An 18,236-nucleotide genomic window follows, 5' to 3' on the forward strand; every position below is an offset into this window, starting at 1 on the left:
GAAAGTTGAAATAAATATATATATTTTTTAACATTTACTGTACTTGAATTATCTTGTTTGTTGGCACTTTTAAGTTTCTACATTTGTATTTGACCTGTACCTGGGTCTGTTTTAATGTAAAACCGAATGTTTGCCTAAAATATGTGAAACGACGAGGGTTTTTTTTAACTGTAAGAGTATCCAAATCACTTTTCTTTACATAAATATCAAAACTTCTGTATTTATTTGACACGAGTTTTGTACAAATGTTTTTACATAGCCCTGAGGCAGTGTAGTTATTTCAATACTGCTGGATTTTGGCTAAATACCTCAGTTGGAGTTACCAATGGTGCAGTTCCGTGACAAACAATAAACTCAGCTCTTGATGCACAAGGGACTTGCAAAGACGTCGCATTGTCTGTGGTTTTTGTATTGTTTGCAAAGCACAACTTTACTGCATGAACAGCAATTACTTTGGTGTCTAATTTTGGTTCTCCCTCTCATTACAGCACCAACCACGGCATCTGATGACTTTTATCTTGCCACTGTAATTACTGTAATGAGAGAAGGGCAAAGCTGCTTTTAATTACTACGGTAGTTTACTTTGCAGTAGAAAAATAAATTAGAAAACCCCTCACTGCTCTGACACTTTACAATGATGATTACTGCTATTTCCTTTTTTTTTTTTTTTAATACAGCATTTAATTTGTTTATTAATCTTGGTCTTTTGCACATCTGTTGTGTTATAAACTGATTTTTTTTCCCCAGTGATTCTCTCATAATTGGCTCATTCTGAACATCACCTGGAAAACAGCAGCTGCTGCTGAGTAGCTGGGGTCACACCATGGCCCTTATTCTCTTGCTGGTTTGGCTTCTGCTAATGCTCCCGACTTCATGTTGTCCAAAGGTTTGGATTCTTTTTCTTGTTTGTAACGTGATTTTAGTGCTTTTATGGAGGATGTCGGGTTAGTGCAGTTAAGTCAGCACTTCTGTGGTCCTGAAAGCTGGGATTAGTTGAGTTAATATGCATTGTCTAAGCCTAAAAGCAATCTGAGTAGTTAAGCACAGGCAGTTTCATGTAGTTAAAAATACCAACCAGGTCTACCCAAGCTATTCATCTTTTTATTTATCAAAATACATGCACCAAGTTCTAAAAAAAACCCCAGTAACATTACAGTGTTTTGGTCGCTTATATTAATTGGACATACAAGACCATTCTAAACAGACACACGATCAGTTTAATGTACCTTAAATGTGAAAAGCAACGTGACCCTGTAGTCTATCAAAATTCACAAAATTTGATTCTTTCATAAAAAAGAGAGAGCTGGTTCATAATTTATTACAGTGGCAAACACAGTGCTGCGCCCTTCTGTTCAGACTTCAGAACATCATTTGTACCTCTCAAAAGGGAGACATGAAGTTCTCGTCCTGAGCCAGCGCAGGAATCAGAGCGGACTCCAACTCCTTCTGCTTCTGCAAGAGGCCCTGGAACCAGGGAAGGAACAGCTGCCAATGTTCCTTTGGACTTCAGTGGACAGATGGAGAGATAGATATATATATATATGTATATATACACTTTGTGCTTACCTGGCGTAATTCTGACAGTCCTTTGAGAATTGCTTGTTGTCTGTCTCTGATTTTAACGACATCAGGATTGAGCAGAGGATCCGGAACGTGATCACAGCTGCAGAGCTGTCGTGGTGTTTGGCAAGAATCTGAAATGCAGATCAACCCGGTCAGCAAAGCTCCCTCAGTGCTGCGCTAACGCCGACGCAGGACGTTTTCACAGCCTAAAGTCAGGTTTTGGTTACTATCAGATTACAGTCACTATTTTAAGTCAAATATCTCCAAACCCCAAATCTCTGTATGATAATAGCAGAGATGTGCAAGCATACGTCATCAAAGGTAAGCAGACAGAAAAGATGAACAAAAAAATTGTGTTGCTTTTTAGGTTTTTTTAAAAAAACCTTTGTCTGTTTGAATAGTATTTGGTTGCACAGGCTTGCTGTACAGTGCTGACACACACCCCAGTTAGTGCAAAATTCAGATAGCAAACCAATGGTAGCACTTTGGTACCATCACTTCTACCCCGGCAGCTCCTCATCCGCTCCAGTACCGTTGCACGGGCGCTGCTGCGGGTCGTGGGTGGAAGGTCTGGTCACTGGGGCGTCGGGATCCAGGTAATAAACCTCGTTTGTTCGCACGTAGGGAACGAACTGTGGGGAGGGGGCTCTGCCCGCCCTGGGGCTCCTCTCTCTTCTACCAGCGCTGTTGTGCGCCGCCGAACGAGCAGCGTGGATTGGGTGTTGCTGTACCGGGTACGATCTGTTCCTGACAGCTGGAACGGGCGGCGATTCAGATCTGTACAAAACAATATGGTTAAAGAAAAACCCAAACAATACTGCAGTGATGTGATTAATTTTCTCAAAGAGCAAAGAACCCTCAGAGGACTGGACTTCTGCTCATTTACTCTGCTTTTATACCTCTTGTGTTTTATACCTGCTTTTATATCTTTTATACCTCTTGTGTATTTTCAATAGTAGACAATTAGATGTATCTAAATTCTTTTCCAAAAAAATTAAAATCAGGAAAGAAAAACATATATTTCATTATTATTGTATTTATACATTTTGTTATTATTGTATCTATACATTTCGTTAATGCAGAGGACAGACATACCTTTCTTCATTCAAATGATTCTTATGTAATTGTTCTTCCTAGGAGAAAAACAAGGAGGTCACAAGTAAAATAAAAAGCTCCACGTATTTTACATTCAAATCTTTAACTTTTCGAGACAACTTTGTTGTGAATCCCCAAGGGCTGTCTGACCCGTTCAGGAGAAATGTGTTTAGCAAAGACTCACTGAATTAACCAGCAGCCCACCGTGCAGAGCGAAGCGTTACCTTCCTGACACGCTGCTCCTTGTGCTTCGCAGTTGTTTCCTGGTGAGGTGAAGGGGACAGTTCTGAACATCCCCCCTTTTTCAGGCAGAGGTTCCCAGGGGCGTTTCTCTCTACCAGCTGCAGCAGCTCCATTTGCCGTCTCACTTTGTTTTCCGCCCTCTGTTTCTGTAGCTGTTTCGGGTACCTTTCCGAGGCTGGAATGTACCTTTTCTCAGGCTTCTTTATGTTCCAGTCAGGCCTCTTGCTGGATTTCTCTGAAGGTTTAATTTGTCTTTCTTTTCTTGCATATAGTTCATATAGATCACTGTAAATGCCACCAGTCTCTTTTCCTGAAATCTTATTTTTATCTATATTCTGCATTTCCTTCTGGTGTTTTTTGCTGCTAGAGGGTTCTTGATATTCTATGGAAATATCAGGAGACCCACAACATGCAGCTCTTTCCTCAGCAGATTCGGTACACGCTGAAATATTGAAGTCATCTAAAAAATAGATATATATTTTAAGTCCAAGTCTAAAGCTTTTAGAATTACTTGTTTGACTTTTGTTTGCGTGTCAATCTCCCATTGTTAACTTTATTAAAGATGTGGTTGTTACAGTTTTATAATGTTTTTTATTCTTTTGGATGTGGAAGACAAACAGGACCAGTAGAACCAAACTCAGTACAGGGCAAGGGGGAACTGGAGAATGAAATCAAGTCACCGGAAAACAAAATTTATATAAAATGAAACTATGTTATTTTAAAATGTAGAATTCCAGAATTATTGACAATGTTTCTGCCAATATTTTCACGGATTTATCAGGAGCCCAGTCCTGCTTGATATCAAACCACATTATGCAAACCTGTCAACACTCACACTGAAGACAACTACAAACATGTGGTAATCGCAGCGAGTCACCAATGCACACGGGGTGACTTGAATCTGTAACTGGTGATTAACAGCTACAGGGAAATTAAGAGAATATGGTGCTATATTGTAATATTCTTCCTTAATGTCCACCAAGAGTAACTGAAGCCGAGGGCTGCATACCTGTCTGCACAGCCGTGTCTTTCCGAGGAGAACGCTGCTGGTCCACCTGGCTCTGAACGCCAGCAGGAAAACGATGACTTTGATGGGAAATGTCAGTATTACCATTTTCAAATTCTTTATCACCTAAAAAGAAATAAGGAAAATTGTTCCACTTAGTAACGTATGTTCTATTTAAACCATTTTATCAAGTTGTCAGGCTACTGTGGTTTAGAATTCAAAGCGAGACTGAGAACTGGGCTTCAGATCCCAATACTCCACCTTTTTCACTGCAAATCTAATTGATAGGTCTGAACATTCCCTATACATTCCTGATCATTTCTTTATATTTCTTCCTTAATGCAACACAGTATTTGAAGCTTACTAAACTGCAGTATTCTCCGTATGAGTTAACACTGGTATTTGTTTGGAAAGCTCTTTAAATAAGCCGAAATGAAAAGTGGTTCATGAAGCAAAGGAGCAAATTGTGCCCCGATGCAGAAGGGCAAACCAACCCAACCCAAGGTCCCCACCGAGCATGCAAGACATGCACTTACCCCCACTGAGGTTCTTCTGCAGTCTGGAAATGTCGTGTCCCTTCTGCACCAAGTCTCGAATGCGCTGTTCTTGTTTTAATCTCTGCGCTAATTCTTGAGCTTTCTGCATTGTCTGATAAAGCTCATTTGTTTTAAGAGTCACGAGTTCCTTTAAAAAATAATATATATATATGTGACCATTTATTTTGAGACTAAAATTAATAGTATTATTTAACCTCCATATAATTCTCAAGGTTTATGTGTATTCTTATCTTCAGTAAAGCCTTTTTGCTAAAAAAAACCCAACTAGTGGAGTAGATGCAATATATAACCTTCACGATTATAACGATGAATTCAGAACCTCTGCTGTGCTAGCAAAAAATGGATGTTTCTGCATTATTTAAAACTACAATTCCATTTTTGCTGTTCTTATCCATTTCTGTTCCTGTAAAGGCCCTTGTCCAAAAAAAGATACCTGTTAAACTCGTACTGTGTTACAAGTTTATGACCTGAAGGAACTGATTCTGGTTTCAAATGTCCAAGTTTCAGACAGTTTTAGTTTTCAGAATGATGAGGCAACACCATTTTGAAACTGAAGAACAAGAACCATTTTCCTCAAAACCCATTACAGACCATCGGCACTAAAGAAAATGCAAAAATCCCACCTCCTTTTGTTTTTGCCTCAGCACATCTTCCTCAAACTGCTGCTGCAATTGTGCCTTCTCCCGTGCTAGGCGCTCTTCTTCCTCTTGTTCTTCCCACCTTCTCTGCTCTTCCTCCAGCTGTTTCTTCTTCCGTTTTTCCTCAACCTGAGCCATTATTGCCTTCTAGGGATAACAGAAAACAAAGGAAAATGAAAAGATATAACAATCAAGGTATTATAATCTACATACTCATATACTTCCACCATATGTGTATAATAATTGGATTTGGACAAATACATTAAAATAATCAAGACATTTTCTTTCCACTTTGTTTCTTTTGATTTCTCACAAGAAAGGCAGCTGCCTTCCTTTCTTTTTGAGAGAACCACCAGCCCAATAAAGCAGTTTGAAATACCCAGAGACAAACACAAGTAGCTTTTTATGGTTTCAAAAATGCTTTTGTTTTTTCTTGTAAAGAAATGGTGGTTCAGTCCTGTAAGCTGGTATTGCTAGCAAATAACAGCCTGACCAGAACAGGCTCATTACATTTGTACTAAGGCTTCTTTACATTGTGCCAGAGACATCGTCATGCAGCGGTACCTTCAGTTCGAGTGCCACACAAGTAACGTAAATGACAATAAAGTAAATTAAAGACGTAAATAAAAATGTAAAGATTCATGGGATGCGTAGCTGTAAACATCAGTTCTCCTGACGACAGCGGAGACTGAAGAAAAAGCACACAAACCTACTAGAGCTCTAAAGAGCGCACTGTGCGTTTTTTGAGGCAATAATTCAGTGACAGAAATGCAATCATGTCTGTACAAGTATTAAAATGGTAGAGTCTTACTGAGCGAAATACTGTTAAACAACTGGAAACGTGTAATCTGAAGCACTAAAGCACCTCACTGGATTCTGGTATTAAATCTCACGCTTTAGTCGTGACAACACTACCTTTCATCCTTTCTTCTCATTAAAATAGCATCAGTAAAACAGAATTCTACCTGATGCTCCAACTGCTTCTGCCGCCGCCTGTCTCGCTCTTCAAGCTGGGCAGGGTCCAGGAGAGCTGTCATTGAACGCAGGAAACTAGGACAGGCAAACGTAAGTGTTTTTAATCATAAGAAAATAATCATAAAGCCTTTCTTAGAATCAGTTAAATTGCAAGTAATATTTTCATATTAAGGTTTTCCCATTTTATTAACTTAGAATCATGAAACTCATTTCACTAAAGAACAAAGTAGTGTTATTTACAGTAACTTTTAATAATGAACAATGGAAGCACTTGTGTATTTCAAAATTGAAACAACAGGTGTTTCTGGAAAAAAGCAAAAGCCAAATGAATAAGATCCAAAGACGAGATTTAAAGAATCTTATTCTTTTTTTTAACATTTCTGAGGAAGCCTCGGAAATGTGCTGGCTCAGACCGTTATCCTTAGGAAGCTCACCCACCTGACTTTCTGACTGTGTTCCAAAGCGCCGGTTTTAGCAGCTTTTTCTGCATTTCCCACCTTTGAGGGCATGAGGTTGCCTAAAGCTGCAGGTGAAAAAGGGTGAACAAAAGCAGTCAGCTCCTTAGGGCCAGGGGACAGGCAAAGGCTGTCAGGCTGCTCTGGGTACCTCCCGGGGAAGGGGTGCTGCGCGTTAGCACTAAGCTGGTTCTTTACAGAATCAAAATGCATTGCCCATCTGTCATGCTCTTCAGCCTGAATAAATATGAAGCAACAACAACAGAAAAGGAAACGCGCTCATTACACTGTTTCTGTAAGTATGGTTAATAAAACAGACAATACACATTCTGTAAAACAGGAACACTTGAAAAGTTCTGTTAATGTGGCTACAATACAGACAGTAGTTAAAGCCCTAAATGGGAAAACAGAAATCTTTCTGTTGCTTAAAATGCAAGCAAGATCAGAAATTATACTGCTGATCCATAGACTCGGTCAGCAAAAAACATACTGCTGTTATATTTTCAGGGCCAGCCAATGAACAAACCCTTCACAGCTGTGTTCCCTTCACACTTTAAAAGCTCAATTTACAGAGGAAACTTGATGCCTCCAACAACTCAAGAAATGAAGAGGTTTCTGTTGTGTGCAGGTATGTGACTAAGCCTAGCAACAAAGGATTTTTGGTTTTGGGGGGTGGGTAGGAAAGCTCTCTTCTACTATTACAAACTGTGGAATTAAAATGAAGAACTTCTGTCAAGAACTATGTAATTGCTGTAAATTCTTCAGTGGAGAGTAAAAACTGTAGCCTTTTAATCTAGAAGGCCACAGACAGTGAACATTCATATATTTTGTTAACCAGCATTCTTGTTAATTAATAATACAGAACACCCCATGGTTCTTATGCAATCCTGGGGTTAAAGCTGAGTACAGTAACTTAGAAATCTGGATTCTAGCAGTAGTGCAATCTCCCTGCACGTTCCTTTGCTTCAAAAGACAGTCTTTGAAAGAGTGTGACAGTATCAGGCTGTATAAGAATACAGACTGTTCCACTAACCTTAAAACTACTAATATAGTAGAAATAGTAACATGTAAGGGAAAGAAGTCAGCTTCTATAGGAAGAACCTCCAGGGGTAAAAGATACATTGACCAAGTTGGCCAATTGCGACAGTATTAAAAGTCTCTCCAGGTATCCCACCTGCAAAGCAATTGTAAGAGACTGACGTTCAACAGCCGGGAAAAAACAAAGGGCAAAAAAGGTAATGCTAATTTCTTCAATACTTTTTTGAGTGCAAGCATTTAAAAGCGTTTCATAAGAGTGTACGTGTGTGCATTTTATTTCTTGAGCAGGATGTGATCAACACTGTGATACACTGTAGTTGCCTATACTTTCCTTATCTCCTATATAGCAGTTATCTATAGAAAATGTCTTTTTACAAAGTGTCTGGCCAGTGTCTCCACAACACCTTACAAACCCCAGAGCTTTCACACAACAGTGGGAAATAAAAAAAATCTAGTAATATCTATAGTAGTATTATTGTCTTCCTCTCTGCAGCAAGCAGTCCAACACATCCCAGCAGATACGGGCTGTTTTCTGCTACCAAAATTCTGCAACAGCTGCTGCCTGAATGTTCAATCAGATTGTCCTATGGGCTTACAGTGAAAATCTGGATGTGCTACAAGTAGTTACACCTTTGTCCCTACTCCATTAGGTCTACAATTTCATCTTTTATTTCTTAGAACAAAAATGGAAAGAACAACTCATTCCAAAGAGTCCCTCTAAACCACAGGTACCTTTGATAAACTAAGCTTTTCTTCTATTTTTCGTAGCTTAGCTTCTTCCTTCTGTTTGTCCAGCTCTTCAAGCCACTTTTTCTGTTGCTCGTGCTTCAAAGCACTAAAAGGTCGTTCCTGTGGCACAGCTTCCTGAAATAAGAGAAGTGGTAGTCTCTTCCTTGGACAAATAATTCAGTACCTTGTCTTGCTACATAATAGAGACTTGGCAGAAAACTCTGGCTTCAGTTGCTTGGTATAAGTGGCCTATTCTCTTGCACAAAAAAAAAGCATGGAAGTTTGTAACTGTAGCAAGTGTTTGCTCCACAAAAATGCTTCAGTTGTTAGAAAGATGCTGAATAAGCCCATCTTTGAATACTATTCTAACTTGAGCCATCAGCTTCTCCGTTCAAAAAACACAACTTATGTCATGAATAAAAATTGCCACCCTCTTGCTATGGTTCACTGCTCAGTCTGTGTTTCCAGTAGATTCAGCATCATGATCTAATTAGTAGTGATTTGTCTCAAGTAAATTCTACATAGTATCTGCTGTTCCTGTTTCTTAATGGATATCTGTATTTTTTAATGAACTCTAGTGGCACTGAGAACTTTAAATACCACCTGATGAAAGCCACTCTTCAATTAGTGCCTACTAATGGTAACTCAGAAACTTCTTCTTGAACCTTCTATCATCAACACATTTTTTTAAAGTCTTATATTTGATAGGTTCCTGTTCTCTATTCCTTTAATGCATACTTAAAAGCTAAATAACACTTAGCTCACACCTCTAGTACTGTTCCTCACATAAGTCTTGAAAATGCTCACATCAATATTTTGACAAACATTCAGACACAGTTCTCTACATAGCGTGAAAAGGTCTATACTGAATTCTTCTGACTTTAAAGAACTACTGAAGAGAATACATCTGTTGTCAAAAATCAGGAAAAAAACGCTGCATGCAATTTCAGATCTTACCCCTAAAACAAATGCTGTGAGGTTGGCAGCTGGGAAGTCCGAACTGAAATGTGCAGACTGCCCAGCTGGAGCACAGGAAACACTCCGTGGGCCCTGAGGAGCCTCTGTGGTTAAAGTAGCTGTACAGACAGAGTCTTCCCCAGGGGGAGTTATTGACTCAGCTGGAAACAATGTCTGCAAGTAAAGTGACAAGTCAGTTGTTTAAGATTTGATTTATTTAGTTCACCTGTTTTGTACTAAATAGCCTTCAACACCTAATAAACTTCTAGAAACTGCTATTCATTAAAACTTCAGTCAAAACTTGTAACCAAGCATCTCATATCCAGTATTTCTTAATTATGTAGATGAAAATAAATTCTTATGGGGCAGCCCGGTAACTATTCTAGGAATGTTGAATATGCCACAAAAAAGGCAATTTACTGGAATAACTGATAGCATGTACAACCCTAACTTCTGATTAGCAGCCATCAATTTCACTGATGAAGCAGTCTCATCTCATCTCTTTATCTGATGCTGTATTATCAGAGCGACAGCTGACTTTTTAAAAGGCAGTTTAGAGTCAGTCAAATTGCTATGCTTATTATGTTAGCGAATACATGTGGGAGCTCATGAACAATGTAAATAATTGTATAACCAGGCATTACATTTGAGACTGTTCCTCAAAACAGAACTGGACAAGGTTTATACTTTTTAGCTAGGAACCAATGTGGAAAGACAGGAATGGGTTGTTCATGCTACAGAGATCTTAATTTGTGAAGATAAAAAGTGCAGCAGTAGGTGTGAAACAGGGAGTTTCAGCAATTCATGCCATGAAAGTGCTGAAAGTGACCCCTAAGACTGGATTCATACAAAAAAATCTTGTATGAATTAGAACAGCTCTGGACCATGGCTGTGGAAGCTGTGTGCTCATTAGTTTTAATGAACAGCCTTACCTTATCTGGATCAGATGTTTCCACCTTCTCTTTATGGGCTTTGTTATTGCCGGGTTTTACCCAGAAACATCCCACCTCTCCCTCCAAAGTTTCTTTCAGTTTCTTTTTCAGTGCTACCTGTTCATCTTTAAAAAAAAAAGAAAACCCCACCTCTAGTTAGAGTTCCTAATACACACATGAGCAGGTTATTTTTTTTTAAAAGGCAGCAATGCACATCTCCCCTGTAATTTTGCTTGTAAAGTGGACTAGAAGAGTAAGTAACCATTGTCTGACCCATCAGTCTAAACATGACACTGCTAAGAGGATGGCAGCCGACTCTCTGACCAGAGATGTAAAAGTAATTAGGGAATGTCTGAGAAGACTACGAACACTGAAGGCTTAACAATGTCCCAGGGGAAGAGGGAAAGCTAAGAGAAATAACTAAGTATTTAAATTCTCTCCATTTTATTATACCAGGCTTAGACTACTGTAATATTATTAAATCCAACAGAGCTATACATGGAAGCCACTGGCAATGCAGAATCAAACCCTGAAACCAGGCAGCCTGCGCCTGAGTGGAAAACAAAACACTCCTGCATGTGAATCCTAAAAAGCTTCATTTGCCAGAATTTACTACTGCGTTAAGCACTTTGATTTTATGACAGAGATGCCCCTTGGTTGGTGATGAGACAGGGCTGCAAACTATTTTCATTTTGAATTGCAATTTGATACATTCAGTCAAGCTTGTAGATCAGGGTCACACTTTGCCCATTAAAACAAAACAAGTTGTTTTTTTTTTTTAATGATAATGGCTATCAACTACTGTCAGAATGTGATGACATCAGTGGCAAATAACTCCTACAATATGAAGCATAACTGAATATAGTTCTTTGATACTACTTATTTGGTTAAGAAGCATTTTTGCAAGAATTTATAGATAATCTTTGCATAAAATTTTGAAATTGAAGGATTTTAATCTGTCTGGGAAACCGATAAAACTGTACTTTTCAATTTGTAGCAACTGCACTGAGTAAATTTAAAAGAGAATAAGGAACACAAAATTTCTTGGCACTGAATGTAATAAATTTATGAAAAATATATTCTGTATGTCGTAAGTACCTAATTCCTTCTTCCACTGGGTCTTTCTAAACTCTAGTAAGGCTTTCTCCCCTTCTCTTTCACCCAAGGTACTAAACACGTCAGCAGGTTTCCAGGAATCCTTTCTAGAGAAAAGAAGAAAAAAATAATTTGACCTAAAACCCTAATCTGTCCATTTTAAAGATCACAAATCCTTATTGGAGATACAGTTTTTGTGGATAATAACACAGATCTACGTACGTAACTTTCTGTCCTGGCTGTGGATGTCCTTCTTGTTTCCTGCTTGAATTGGAGTTAGTTTCATCTGGAACAGGTGAAGCTTCACAAGGTTTGTGAAGCAATGTTATACTGTTTATCTCTGATGCCTCATTAGTAGCTGTGGTAGAATACAAAAATATATAAATATATATATGACCATGAAACTTTCTTCAGCATTTGAGTAAATACTTTGAAAACAGCAGAAAGTTGCAAATTCCCCACTGCTTAACAAAACTGTTTTCAGCCCTGCTTGTATAGTTAAGGCACATAAGTAAAAACTTCACAGGGTGTTTTTAGAATGTCAGACTTAAAGTAACATTTATCCTTGGCTAAGAGCTCAGAGTTTGGGACTCAGTTGCAGTGTGTCTTATTCTTAGTGGCAAAGAGCTGATCCATAATGGCAAACAGTATTTTGTCTGAGACCATTAAACATGAGTAACATCTCTGCAGCCTGCAAATAAACTTTAATTATGAACTCAAAGTTGAGCCTTCACAGTCTGCTCAGTTTCTATGAAATTAATGCAACTATGAGTATCTTACCCATTTCCTCTTGCTTTTCATTATGAGTCTCAGAACTGCTTCTCGTTCCTTCTTTTATTGTCATCAATATCTGCTGAAGCTGTTCTTGTGTTAAACACGCCAAACTTCTGAGGTCTTCAGCTGACACACGTGGGGTTTGAGGTTTCTGTTTCCTTTTTGTAACAACATCAGGATTCTCTGAATCAGGACATCTGTTTGTGCTGCCTCTTTGGAAAATCAAAGAGTGATCTCTAGTTGTGGTTTCACGCGGGGAGTGTTTAGTAACTTGCAGTTTTTCACCCTTTGTCACTGATAAGCTTGATTCACTCCTTGGTTTCGTTAAGTTTTCCTGCTTGATACCAGCATTTTGTGTGGAATGCAGAATATGCCCAGTATTCCTTAGTCTCAAGGCCTGCTTAGGTGCTCTGGCTTTATTACCCATCTGTTAAAGCAATAGGATTTCACCACATATTAACTAAGGAAATAAAATTGCATAGGTGACAAATGAAAACAAGATTGAAGCAACAAATAAGTGTCATTTTTCTTCTCTGTTACATCAGTAGCAACTAATGAAATATCTTAATGAGTACTGGGAATACTTTGGAAGAGAATACAGCATGCAAATTTGAATATTTTAAAATGACAGTATGAAAAGTAAGTTTATATAGCACAACATTTAAAAGAATTAATAAACATTAACTGCCTTTCTTTGGTGTTTCTGAATCCTGGCTTCAAACAGGTATGTTTTCAACATAAAACCAATATTATTTCAATCTGGATTTTTTTCCATTTGTACTAAAGTTTTAGCATTTTCAAGGTCCTTGGTGTACACTTGTAATTATTTCCTATGTTTCGAGGCTTTTTTTCTGCTTTCTTTCCTTCCCCAACTCATCACATTCTAGTTTACTTGGGACGGACAATCTATATGACTAAACTGGAACTTAAACATGCTTCAGGTCCCTATTTTACCAGAATCCCTTCAATGTCTCTGAAAGTTCTGATTTATGTGATTTCCTGTGCTGGTGTAACTTCTTGGAAAAGTAAATTAAAGCATTTTGCAAAGGTAAAAGTAGTCACAGAATTCTGAATTCATCCTTTTTAACAGCTATTACAACCCTGAGAAATATGTATTTATCTTTCATAAATATCATTGATTACAAGTATTTAGAGAGTTCAAATGTGTTCTCAAATTTCTGTGTTAACAAATTAACTAGTTAATTTGTGTGCTCAAAGAAAAGTCATTTTTGCACTTACCTTCGTTGCAGGTTTCGATTTATCTTTTGGGAAACAAATACAAACATATGAGAGAGAAGTATTTAATCACAACTTTCTCCTGAAAGACAATCTTGAGAAGTTAGTAAACTGTCATATTAATCTGATTTTTTTTTTTTTTAAGGCTGGGGGAAAGTAGATTCCTCAGAATATCTGCCCCAACTAGATCAATTTACTTTTTTGTAATTTCGGTATACACGTTTAAAAAGTATGTTGGAAAAAAGACTGGACCTATTTCAGTAACTATTTCCAGTTTTATACAGATCTAATAAAATCATTGTGCCAGTCTGACCTTGCCCTGTTTTTCATTCTGTTTCTCAGAGAGCCCTGTGGTAATAGCTTATTTTTGTTTGTTTATTGTGATTTTTCAGTTTGCTTTCTGTCTCATATTCTTTTGGGATAGTCCCTATATTCAACTCCATCTGACTACATGATGATATCTGTCTCCACCACTGACAGCCTAAAGAAACAATACTTGCGGAATCACACTATCTATTATTGTTGCCCTGAAACAGTCTTGTCTTTCAACACAAATTCTAGAGGATGCATAGAGGTGTAGTGGTCTCAAAAATAATATTAAATACTAAAAACAATAATAAAGAATATTAAAATATGAATAGATGGGATGTGGTACTAAACACAAGAAATCTTGCACATATGCCTAATGGCAAAGGGGAGACAACAACTTATCTGTGGAAAGGAGAAAGAAAAATAGGGTCTTTGCCTTCACAGTGGGGAGATGTACAACGTGGATCTCTGGAGTGCTGCTTATGGAGCTGTTGTTTGGTTGGTTTCCTTTCGTTGTTGTTGGTAGGGCTTTCTTTGTAATTTTTGTTTGGTTTTGTTTTATTTTTGTGTAAAAGAAAAACAATTATCCTGAGTATTATAGCAGCTTAAGCTACTACAGAATAATCCTACTTTAGCCCTTAAGACTGTTAGCAGTATTTGACAGTGCAGAAAACTGAAATTCAGCAGTAATACAATTTGATCCAATTTTTGACACAATTCAAGTCAAGGAAGTGCTGTTTATGTCAGTTGTGTAAACGTGTTAATTTCTGGAGAAGACTGCTTGTTCAAGGCTGGGCCAAAGTCATAGATAGTGCTTTATTTTGGAGCACCCTGGAATGTACGCTGGCCCTACCCAGCCAATGATGCTATTGTTGGAAAAAACTGAAAATCATAGTGTTGCTGTTTCCGAGGTGTTGCAAGGTTTTGTTTCCAGTAGACTGGTCTTCCTTACTGACTCAAAATACCCCACGACGCCTCATTAGACAGCTCTCTGGTAAATGCAGAATGTGAAATATAATTTAGAGGGCGTTAAACGGAGAATGTATCCTGATTGCTAGATAGAACAGTTAGGGAAAGTAGACTTCTTGTAAAGAAACTTGACAAATCACAAAACCAGAATTTAATGTTTATTTATGAACATATACTGGAAAAGTCTATCTCAGGTGGTAGTAATGAGATCTGGCCAAAATAAACTGCTTATTGAAATTTATAAAGATTGACTGCCAAATACTGAAGCTGCTTTAAAGTCAGAAATGTGACTGTAACTATGTAATTCTGTGTAATTTAAGTGGCAAGCAACAAGGCCTCTTTCTCATTGGTAAGGTGCTATAAAGTTATAGAAATTATCAAGTTCTGCCAGTTAATATCGAATAGCACTTAATTTTTTTTATGAATGCAGAGAAAAGCTGTGAAGAGTCAAGACCATTTGCCAGCTCGTCACCAGTGAACAGACTACTCAGAAGTTCAGTATCAACCTACTCTCCAGTATCAGGCTGGTGAGTAAGAGGACTTGAAAATGACAATGCACAAATATTCTTCCTAATCTGAATAATATTTCTGTAACACTGTGTTTCATGTTGCTTGGATCTGAAGTTTAACTTCAATAAGCTTTAAAGATTACTTGAGAAAAATGATTTTTAAAAATACCAGAAGCAGCTAAAATTAGCCTGGGTTTTCCATCCAGTATTTCAGTTTCAAGCTTCAGTCCATCTCTGTAAAATGAGAGAGAGAGAGAGGGGGGAATCTGAGATATTAAGTCATCTGATAATGGTAAGATTTTTACAATAACAAGGACAATTTTGTAACAGTGTATTTATTGTTGGTCCAGATGTTCTTTCATATCCCAAGCTTCCCATGTTTGTGAGAAGTTACTTAATATAAAGAAATCAACAGGTCTTGAAGAGGGTGTATTTTTATTATAGATTCTGGAAAATTTTTCCTGCATGTTACAAAGTAGATGCTCCAACAGAAGGTGCCACTCTATACTGTCATACATAGCAACGTGCCTGCCTCAAGGATTAAACAGGCCAACAATATAAACTGCGTGCCACAAAAAATGCTGAACAAGTCTGAATGCCAGCACTGATCACAAAGAGGGTCTGTATTCTGAAAACAGTCTCCAATTGTGCTTCCATGCAGAACAGTCCACGTTTCTATGTGGAACAAACGTTATTGTAAGAGCTTTTAAAAAAATAAGAAGTTGGCAGTGCTCAGGTGTATGAGTGCTAAGTATTCAAACACTTTTCTTTTTCTTCCATACACTAATTTGAGGCAATCTAACAATTAATGTTCAAAATAATGCTTCTCTTCAAGCTCCCTTTCATTTATATATATATCTAATATACCTAAAGCTTGTATGCAACTTTCTAGTTAAGATAGCAGCACAAAAGTGCTCCAAGTTGTAACCTGAGACCTTCAAATCGCACACGGCAGCTGAGCTGAGCCCAGCACCTGCTCGTCTGGCTTGGTGCTTTGTGTTGGTGGGAGGCAGTGGGGCTGTGAAAGGGGGCTCATTATATGAGTCAGACATTATATGACATAATTTTAATACATTGCATGAGCTATAAAACAAGACATAGCACCTAAGCAGTTATGAGAAGCAATCTAAAGTCTACTAAGAAGTGACGATGCATTCAGTGTTCAAAGCTTGCTAGCTCTCTATCAATTTTACCCACACCTAGTACAAATTTTTAGTGTTTGCTCCTCACTCACCTGCCCCCTTGTCAAGGAAAAAAAAAATTCATACTGCACTTTCTAGGCATTTGTCAGGAGCTCAGCAGAGGAGTAATGAGATGGACTGGTGCCTAAATTAGGCTCTTACTGTGGTGCTACAGGTGTTACCATTCCAGTCTCAGATGAAAGGGGTTCTTGGGAGTTTGTCTTTTGGTGAAGTTAAATTATAGCTGGTGCTTCTGAATTCCGTGTGTTCAGTTGGGGAGTGCTCTGGGTAGTATTACAGCAAATAATCACCCCCCAAACCCGCTTTCCAGAGCCCTTCCCGAGGCCTACCCAGAGCAGGTTCTATCACCCCGGCCTCGCCGCGCAGGTCGTTCCGCCCCACAGAGCCCCGACCCGCCGCGCAGGGGCAGCCCGGGCTGCTCCCCGGGCAGGGCCGGCCCCGCTGCCGGCACAGCGAGCCCCCTCATCCCTCCTCACCCCAGGTCCATGGCGCCGCCCTCGTCCCGTCCGTCCTCACCCCAGGTTCATGGCGCTGAGGAGACGCCCGCGCATCCCGCGCTCTGTGTACGGCGGTTGCCGACCCCGCGCAAGGAGCCGGGAGGCGATAGGCCCTCCGCGCAGCCAATGGGATGCTCGCACACTGCGGGGTGCGGAGCCTTGTGGGGAATGGAGTCCCGCGCCCGGGACATTCGGCGTTTGGTCACGTTCAATAAAACGCTTCGGGGCCAGTTTGGATCTTTTACTATTCGAGATGGCACTTAAGCTTATGAATAAAGCCAAATGCTGCCCGAAATCCTTCATTTCGAAGGAGTGTCTACTCCTTCTATTCCTACTGCGCTCTCTATGTATTTGTGAGGAGCTCAGCAGAGCAGTGATGAGGTGAACTGGTGCCTAAATTAGTCTCTTTTTGCGGTGCTGCAGGTAGACTTGTCTTCAGTAGTGTTCCTATTAGATGCGGTTAATAAATACACATTTATAGATAGAATCCTTACAGATGTAGTTAATTTTGTCTAGCCAAAGGTACCATATATATATATATATGTGTGTATAGGGATGGATTCTGTAGCGCTTACTCCAGCTGCCAGTAATAGAAGGTTGCCCTTTTTGAGACTACAAAAGCAACAATGAAACAGACACTGAGGTTAATTTCAGTGTCAAAAGCTGCTCTGCCAGGCCGGGGGAGCTGCTGTGTTTGTATAGAATTGACTAAACCACTCAGCACGATTTCAATGTTTGTATTTCAGCCTCTGCTTCACAATGGATTTTCCAAATTAACAGATTTCTATTATACTTGCAGTATTTTAAACAATAATAAGGAAACCAGACGTGTTCCTGGTTTTTGTTTGAGACAGCAGGTGGCAATATAGCCTCAAGTATCTCTCCAAAAGTTTAACTTGTCATACAGAAAAATCCTCTCATAAGGACTTCTTTTTTCTTTTTTCCCCTGAAGGCAAGTTTTGGATTTTTCTTTTATTTTGTTTTATAAACGAAACATCAGCGTTTTGCTCGACAAGTCCCTTTGCTCTATAAGCTTAAATTATCTTTGAATGGAACAGGACGTTGCCCTTGAGTCTTTTTGCGACTGAAGCAGAAGTGGCTGGGCTTGCATATAACACGTCAGTTCTATAACAGCTGTGAGGTTGGCTCAAATGATTTTAATTTGTGTGCTACTTTTACCAAATGCCTGGAAGATTTGCCATTTTTGTAGGGTCATATTTTGTTAAGTGCAAAATTCTTATATAATTAAATGCCAATAAGCAGTTTGTAACTTATGTAAAAGGACTTCCTACACTGGAAAAAAAATTTGTTTCCATTAATGCATATTTGGCTTTGTATTTTTTTTTTTCTTTTCTTTCAAACTACGTTGGAAATTTCCTCCTGAAACATTGTGTGTCATTCCCACATTAAGAGGCAGAATTCTAAAACTGCCTCATGTCCCTTAACTGACCCTCAGT

General features: G+C 38.8%; 1 protein-coding gene across 5 annotated transcripts; it reads right to left on the reverse strand.

The window, feature by feature from the left end:
• Positions 1-279: 279 nt before the first annotated feature.
• Positions 280-16,825, reverse strand: CCDC66 (coiled-coil domain containing 66). 5 transcript variants are annotated; one of them, XR_013922554.1, is made up of 21 exons: positions 16,799-16,825; positions 15,250-15,314; positions 13,297-13,319; positions 12,064-12,484; positions 11,506-11,641; positions 11,287-11,390; positions 10,189-10,313; positions 9,257-9,430; positions 8,303-8,434; positions 6,516-6,769; positions 6,068-6,152; positions 5,088-5,249; positions 4,444-4,591; positions 3,911-4,033; positions 2,883-3,361; positions 2,659-2,696; positions 2,096-2,340; positions 1,567-1,694; positions 1,378-1,464; positions 783-983; positions 280-533 (listed from the first exon to the last, which is right to left on the reverse strand). XR_013922554.1 is itself a non-coding variant. In XM_080350449.1 (20 exons), exons 1-19 carry the CDS (start codon positions 16,807-16,809, stop codon positions 1,381-1,383), a joined length of 2,937 nt encoding a protein of 978 aa, XP_080206575.1. In that variant the 5' UTR covers positions 16,810-16,825; the 3' UTR covers positions 280-983; positions 1,378-1,380. The 5 variants fall into 5 exon arrangements, 4 of the variants coding, with proteins under 4 accessions (XP_080206575.1, XP_080206576.1, XP_080206577.1 ...); XM_080350449.1 differs by having other exon boundaries at positions 280-983; XM_080350450.1 differs by lacking the exon at positions 16,799-16,825 and adding an exon at positions 16,759-16,774 and having other exon boundaries at positions 280-983.
• Positions 16,826-18,236: the final 1,411 nt, after the last annotated feature.

The sequence above is a fragment of the Nesoenas mayeri genome (genome assembly GCF_963082525.1).
Source record: "Nesoenas mayeri genome assembly, chromosome: 10".
In the NCBI taxonomy this organism is placed as follows: Eukaryota; Metazoa; Chordata; class Aves; order Columbiformes; family Columbidae; genus Nesoenas; species Nesoenas mayeri.

Bases quoted from the DNA above. Each gene is read 5' to 3' on its own strand.
- CCDC66 (XM_080350449.1), bottom strand. The intron at 4,034-4,443 runs GTAAGTGCATGT...ATTTCTTTTTAG, and splicing joins GCAGAAGAACCTCAGTGGGG to GTGATAAAGAATTTGAAAAT. The intron at 3,362-3,910 runs GTATGCAGCCCT...TCTATTTTTTAG, and splicing joins AGACACGGCTGTGCAGACAG to ATGACTTCAATATTTCAGCG.